We start from the raw sequence: 8050 nt of genomic DNA on the forward strand, positions 1-8050 counted from the left end.
TATCTAACAATATTGACTTCAAACTGAAATCAATCAGAAGAGATGGAGATGGACATTTCATACTCATAACAGGAACAAATTCATCAAGAAGAAGTCTCAATCCTGAATATCTATGCCCCTAATATAAAGTCATCCACTTATGTAAAAGAAACACTGCTAGAATTCAAGGCAGTCATCAAACCACACACACTAATAGTAGGAGACTTCAACACACCTCTCTCACCAATAGACAGGTCAATCAGACAGAAAACTAACAGAGAAATAAGAGAATTATTGGAGGTATCGAATCAAATGGACTTAACAGACATCTATAGAACATTCCACCCAAATAGGAAAGAATATACCTTCTTCTCTGCAGCTCATGGAACCTTGTCGAAAATTGACCACATACTCGGTAACAAAGCAAATTTCCACAGATACAAAAAAAATTAGTAACCACCTGTGTCTTCTCAGATCACCAAGGATTAAAGTTAGAATTCAACAACAATTATACCCCCAGGAAGCCAACAAACTCATGGAAGTTGAACAGTCAACTACTAAATCACCCCTGGGTCAAGGAAGAAATAAAGAAAGAAATTAAAGTCTTCCTTGAATTTAATGAAAATGAAGACACAACATACTCAAACCTATGGGACACTATGAAAGCAGTGCTAGGAGGAAAGTTCATAGCACTAAGTGCCCAATTAAAGAAAATGGAGAAAGCACACACTGGAAACTTAAAAGCACACTTGAAAGCTCTAGAAAAAAAGAAGTTGATTCACCCAGGAGTAGAAGACTGGAACTAATCAAACTGAGGGCTGAAATCAACAAAATAGAAACACAGAAAACAATGCAAAGAATCAACGAAACAAAAAGCTGGTTCTTGGAGAAAATCAACAAGATTGACAAACTCCTATCCAAACTAATCAAATAGCAGAGAGAGAACATGCAAATTAATAAGATCAGAAATGAAAAGGGGGACATAACCACAGACACAGAGGAAATTCAGAGAATCATTAGATCTAACTACAAAAGCCTGCATGCCACAAAATTGGGAAATGTACAAGAAATGGACATTTTTTTAGATAAGTACCATAGACCAAAGTTGAACCAAGAACAGGTGAACAATCTAAATAGACCTGTCAGTCGTGAAGAATTAGAAGCTGTTATTAAAAATCTCCCTACCAAAAAAGCCCAGGATCAAATGGTTTCAGTGCAGAATTCTACCAGAACTTCCAGGAAGAGCTAATACCTACACTCCTTAATATATTTCACAATATAGAAACAGGAGAGTCATTGCCAAACTCTTTTTATGAAGCTACAGTTACCCTGTTACCAAAACCACACAAAGACACAACCAAAAAAGAGAATTACAGGCCAATCTCACTCATGAACATCGACGCAAAAATTCGCAAGAAAATACTGGCAAACTGAATCCAAGAACACATTAGAAAAATTATCCATTGTGATCAAGTCGGCTTCATCCCAGAGATGCAGGGCTGGTTCAACATACGCAAATCTATCACAGACCAGTCAAGGCCCAGTCTTGCAGGAGTTGCAGGACTATCTATCCAGCACTGGGCAGCAGAGGCAGGATTAGGTGTTTAAAGCAATTTTCAGTTACATAGCATGAGGTAACAATATTATAAGCTCATAGTCTCCCACACCAGGATGGCAGAGACTCCCCCTCCCCCAAGGAATCCACACTCAACAAAGCTCAGAGGCCAAGGGCCACTACCCAGGTCACGACACAAATTAACAGAACCTGTCTGGCTCATGGCCCATTCCTTTCCAAGCATCTCTGACAGCTCAGCCAACCTGTTCTTCCTGGTCTGGGGACAGTGGCTCCTACATTCACCATGGCATGGCTTTGTGGTCCTCCGTACAGCTCCCTTCAGCAGAACAAGAGAATCCTGTAAAGAATCTGTAAACTACCTCCTACTGGTGCTCCTGATTGCCTAGGAGAGTCCTTCATTTGCTAGGATCACCCATCCTGGCTTCAAGACATTAGCAATTACCCTACTGGGTGAATAGAGATCAAATGTCTCAGAGAGCAAAAACCCTCCAGGTTTGTCCTTCCACACTACGGTGAGACAAGACCCTAATTTATAGTTTAGTAAAATCCTCCATTATCCTAGAGCACTTCCTGTACCTTCTCCAAGGCACACAGACCTATATGTGCACATTCCATTACACACTCAATGTCCAATGTAGTCAACCCTTTACTTCATAGCTGGGAGTAACCAAACACAGGACACATTCAAACAGTAATTGTTAAACAAAAAGAGGCCATGGATTAGAATATAATAAAAGGTCCATGGGAACAGTTGGAAGCAAGAGAGAGATAGTGAAAATAATGTAATTACAATATCAAAAAAATATGGTTAAAAAGTAGAAACAAACTTCATGGTCATGTGCTCCAGAGACTAGGGATCTGTATTACAGCACACCAAGTACAACTCACATCATTCTCTCAGGGTATACAGTCATGTTAAGTAGAACTACACCATTTTATCCAGTTCTTCTAGTTTGCTTGAACTACTGTAACTACAGTAATTTGGTTTAATAATAAGTTCAGTTTTTATATCGATTCTTGAATGCATGGTCTCTGGTATGTCACTTCTCATTGCTAATGTCAGCTACTGTCACAGCAGGAAAGCTTTCACCCTCTTTCTTGTCCATCCCTTTTTCTGTTGTGACTATGCTTGCTTTACAGTTGGTCAGTGAACTAAATTCTTACACCGGTCCTACTTCACTTATAAATTCACAATAAAATATGGAGAAGTTGGAGGATACTCTTTCACTAATCTATTTCTCCTTCCCACAGACCAGTCGAGGTCCAGCTTGGAAGGAGTTGCAGGACTGTCTTTCCAGCACTGGGTAGCAGAGGCAGGATTAGGTGTTCAGAGCAATTGCCAATTACATAGTGTGAGGGAAGCCTGAGCTACAGGAGACATTGATATAAACCAGTTATTCTCAATCTTCCTAATGTTGTGATCCTTTAAAACAGTTCCTCCTGATGTGTTGAACTTCCAACTATTAAATTATTTTCACTGCTACTTCATAACTATATTTTTGCTACTGTTATGAATTATAATATAAAATATCTGTGCTTTCTGATGGTCTTAGGCCAGTCCTGTGATAGGGTCATTTGATCCCCCAAAGGGAGCCGTGACCACAAAGGTTAAGAAACCCTGCTCTAAACTGATGTAAATAAACAGCAGTTAAGACAAAATGGAATGAAATTATTAAACTAGGAAACATTGAAAAATATAGCAGTAATGCATTTAAAGAAAATGAATGCTAAAAATGATACCAATAATTGATGATTTAAAATGATTTAAAAAACAGTAGGAAACTTATGTATACTAAATCTGAAATAGAGTAGGCCCTTCCCTGATAGAGAGAATGCCATTAATATGAGACTGTAAGACTTTATTCCATATAAAATGTTAGCTACTGAGTGTTGTAATGTGATGGTGTTAAGTCAATCGCCTGTTTCTCAAACCTTTCAGCTGACTTGACTATGTCAACTAAGGTTGTACATATCTGCTTAGGAGAGTTGTCTACTTGGAAACAATATTTAGTAGTTCAAGCTATCCTCCCTAAATTGTACACCCACCAACTCTGTCTGCCTTGATTCACATGGAAGAAATTAATACATGAAGAGAAATTACAAAGAAAGTCACTCACCATGCCCCATCAGTCCTTCTTTGTAATGGAGACCCCTGCAGTGCAGCCTGTGACCTAGCCATTATCTAGTCTGTTTCCTCATGCATTGAACACAGAACAATGTTCCTCCTCTTCTGGTCTGAAGGGAGAAGCCATGCTCCACACACAAATCCTTTCCTGTTCTGCAATGGACAGTCCACTATGTGACGCAAACACAATTTTAGAACTGTGTGGTGCTGCAGACATGTAATCCAAGGTTTAGTGTTTAGTCAAGAGGAGAACAAGGGCAATGCCTTGTGGGGCTACAGACAGACAGGGTTCAAGCACATCTCAATCAAAATAGGAGACCTTGACTCAAAATTAGTTTTCAAAAAGACTGGAGATTAATTCTACAATTAATATACCTTTATGTCACAACAGAACTTAAAGTTGGTTGAGACCCTGTAATGGCCCTTTGAGCAGTATTTAGAAGCCAGTTTTTTAATGGAGGGATGGGTATTTGTGCTGGTTGTAAATCAGGTTTGTCTCCTTTATTATGGGATTGTAGCCGGTTAAAACAAACTTTTATATTTTATCATACTAATCTCTAACAGGTTAGAATAACATTACCTTTGGGGTATCTGGGGTGAAGCTCTTCCTTACCTAAACTCTACGTTGTGACTTAATGTTTCCCAAGAACTGGAAATTCTATTACCATCAATTCTACTCTACTACATCACAGTTTAGCAGTGGAGTGCTATTCTATACAGGAAATACTGTTTACAAGCTCCACAGAATTAACTCAGGATGGATCCTAAACCTAAATATTAAATATTCAATGTGCAGAACTTCTGGAAGATACTAGAGGGACCAGAGCTCTCTGACCTTGGCAAATCTGTGTTCCACTGCGACAATACAAGCACTAAGGGAGCCTGCATTTCACAGTGAAGTCAACAACAAGGGTATTTCAAAGCACAGTCCCGCTACCAAATCTCTGAACAGGCGCAGTAAGGATAGTGAAGTCACTCAGAGGCGGCCAGCCAGCACGGGAATTTCAAAAAACATGCAGAATCAAGCAGCATCACGCAGACCCTGCTGAGGTATGCAGGACCAGAAGGACCAGGCAGAAACATGAATAACTCTGCACCTGGTCACCGACTCCTACCCGGCCAGAAGAGGATCCACAACACGGTCTCCTATGGCTCAGCTAGCTGCTTCTCCTGGTCTGAGAAAAGCCCCAAACTCACCACATTGTGATTTTCCAGCTTGTCCATGCTTTGCTCAGCTTACTGCACTCACAGCAGAGAACAAAAAACCAGAGACGCCGACTTCTCTTCAAAGTCAAGCTGGAAAATGGCCGCTGCCGGAAGAATCCTGCACAACTTATGACTGGCAGGTCACCTGAGGGCCTGATTGGCTAGCGAGGTCTGAGTGACAAGAACACCTTCCTTAGTGGTACCGTATACTTAAAGACACCGCACAATTTTTCCTGGCCGCGACTTCCAGTCAGACACAGAACTTTTCTAGCCACAGGCTGCAGGATTGGTTTTGAAGAGGAGCTGGCGCCAGAGATTTGGGGGCTGCAGTGTGATCGCTGCTGCAGGGAGCTGCGCGGAGTGTTTGGGAAAGCTAGAAAACCACAACATGGTGAGAGCGGGGCTGCTGATCCCAAATGGGGCAGAGCAGATGTATAGGTTCCGGAGCCAATATGGTGGGTCCTCCCCAGATCTGGGTGGGAACCTGCAGCCAGATTCCCTGCCCTGTGAGGTCTCTTGCAGCCCTTGCAAGTCCTTGGACCAAGAGGCAGGCCTTTGAATAACAGCTCCGTGGACTGAATTTGCTCAGAGCATTAGGAATAGGGAGCTGTATGTAGAAACATCTTTCTATTCAACTCCTGTGTGCTTTTGTGCTTCCATGAAAAGCAGATTACCAAACTCGGAGAGGCCTAGATTCCCCAATATCTTCTAGACCTTCAGCACTTTGCATTTAATCTCTACCTGTAAGATCCATTTGATTAATTTTGTGAAGGTTGTAAAAGGCATCTAATGTGTTGTGTAGCACTCTACTACTCCGAGTCTCACAAAATAGAATTTAGCTGGGGAAGGACCCAAAACCATATGCTGACTAAGCCTATTAGAGATGCTAGAATACACATTTGTTCACCAGGATTTTCAAGACATTTGACACCAAATCATTACAAAGAAGCCCCCCACCCCTGTTTTACAACCAGCTTCTAGACCCATCCCCATATATCAAAGAACAGGCCTCTAAGCTGCTCAAGGAAGCATTACAGGGTCACAACCAACCTTAAGGCCTGGTATGCCATAAAGTTGCAGTTTTCTTCTTGAGAAAATCATAGTTCTAACAGATCCACAGTAAGACACCAGGTACAAGTATTTGAAAAGTAGAATACTGTCGTGTTAAGGAGTGACCTGATCAAGCAAGGTTTTCATTTAGGCCCTCGGTCTGGGTGGTGGAACAGCCTGAGTCCTAGGCCTTGAAAACTTTTCCTATGGCCTGGGGTATTGATAATACATCAGAGCTCCTTTGAAACCTGGAATATGTTTGGGACCAGGGCCTTTGTGGACAGGTTGCTTCAGATCCTGAGAATCCAACTCTTTCCACCAGATGGAGCTATAGTTATCAGTCACAAGGCTACTGTAGGCTTAGTAATTAATGTTTTGAAATACTCTGCCCCCCTTGTGTAGCATTGCTTGATTAGCTTCCTCCTGAATTTGTCCCACTACTGACTTCATAGAAGCCTCCCATTTCCTTCCATTTCCCTACTGGAACTAGTAAAGGTGCTATTTTTTCTTGAGAAGCTAACTTGGCATGGGACATAGCTTGTACTAGACCTCCCCAGTCCAGCTTTTATCTTTCCACTTTCTACTTGTCTTTTCTTGCTCAGACCCTGTGACCTTCACTATAGGACCCTGCCACTGAAGAATGACCTGCTGTTCCAGGTCTCTGAGAATATCTTTGCTGTGCAACTCTCCCATCTGCCTAAGTTCCTAGACTGGCAAGTTGCCTGTCTCTATTTAAATTGTTCAAAGTGTAACCTGGAGTGTGAACCTAAAAGACACTGAAGGATAATGGCATATGTGGGATGAAAAATCTGTCTAACTGATTTGAGCATCAGTTAGAGATGGATGCATATCATCATTAGAGAGATTAGATTTTTTTATTAAGTATATGAAGTGATTTCACACATGTTATTATTAATTAATTCTAGAATAGCTGCATTTCCATCCCATTAGAAAAATGTTGCTGAGACAAGCTTTCCTATGTTGACTCAGGTTGGTTTGATTCCATCTGTTGCTCTCTAGGGCAATGACCTTGCTGTCCTCTATATTACAGCTTCAAAATTCTTAAGTTAAATGACTGTACCACCTCAGAGTTTTAAAATTATCCATTTGAGTCATGTAGTTGACTATCTAATGCCATCACAAGAAAAGGATTCACATTTGGAACATTGCTTCTGTCATCAGACCAAAATAGGAGAAATAGTTTATTATGTTCTCTGTAGGGAAAACAGGCTAGGAAATCAGCTGCCGGAGTCACCTTTATGAAGTAGGACCTGATTGTGGTACGGGGTGGGAAGTGGTGATTTTGTCATTTCCCAGCATGTTTTAATTTATGTCATGTAAATGAAAACAGACCAGATTGTGTTGGTGTGCAGTTTGGGAGGGTTATCTTGAGCCAATGAATATTGAATTTCTAATTAGGCAGCTCTCCTATGCAGATATGAATGTTCAATCCTGCTTGAAAAGTTGTGTCAGCTCAAAGGTTTGAGGAACCAGCCATTGACTATAACTCTATGTGTCAGGTTACAGACCTCAGCAGTCAACATATACATATGGGCAATATCAATCTTATTAATGACATTCCCTCTTCTAGGGAAGAACTTATTCTTTTTCAACATCAGTATATCTAAGTTTTTTGTTTCTTAAAATACATTATTTTTATCATTTTAAAATCACTTATGGGTATCATTTTTAAATATTTTCCTTAAGTGCATTATGCTCTTATCTCCATTTGTTTCTGTTCTCTAGTGTTCTAGGCAATTAATAGTCTTATTCCTTTTCTCTCAAGTGATGTTGATTATTGATTTCTGTGTAGAGCAATGTCTCCTATAGCTTGGGCTTGCCTTATGCTATGTAACTGCGAATTGGGAAACTGTTGTGAAATAGCGAACTAATTCCCAAATATGTAACAGAAATGGAGTTAGCTGCAACCAAATCCACAATAAAGGACAATCATTCATTCACAAAGTAATGACAACAAATTCCTTGCTTCTTGGCTTAAAAACCTTTACCAAAGCTATTGGCTTTGATAAGTCAATCAAAATAAGATGATTGAGCAATTATTGTATAATATTGTGGCTTATAACAAGAATTGAACTCAGGGCCTTACCCATAAT

The 8050-nt window shown here is 40.4% G+C and overlaps 1 protein-coding gene across 2 annotated transcripts in view; it reads right to left on the reverse strand.

The window, feature by feature from the left end:
* Positions 1-5005, reverse strand: part of LOC148122862 (endogenous retrovirus group K member 13-1 Env polyprotein-like) — a 28004-nt gene extending 22999 nt beyond the window's left edge. For both annotated transcript variants that reach the window (XM_087898280.1, XM_087898278.1), the window contains exon 1: positions 4878-5005. In XM_087898280.1, coding sequence (XP_087754406.1) covers positions 4878-4904 — 27 coding nt within the window. In that variant the 5' untranslated portion in view covers positions 4905-5005. The remainder of the gene's footprint in view (positions 1-4877) is intronic.
* Between the last annotated feature and the right edge of the window lie 3045 nt (positions 5006-8050).

The sequence above is a fragment of the Myodes glareolus genome, chromosome 2 (genome assembly GCF_982192425.1).
Source record: "Myodes glareolus chromosome 2, mMyoGla1.1, whole genome shotgun sequence".
Lineage (NCBI taxonomy): Eukaryota > Metazoa > Chordata > Mammalia > Rodentia > Cricetidae > Myodes > Myodes glareolus.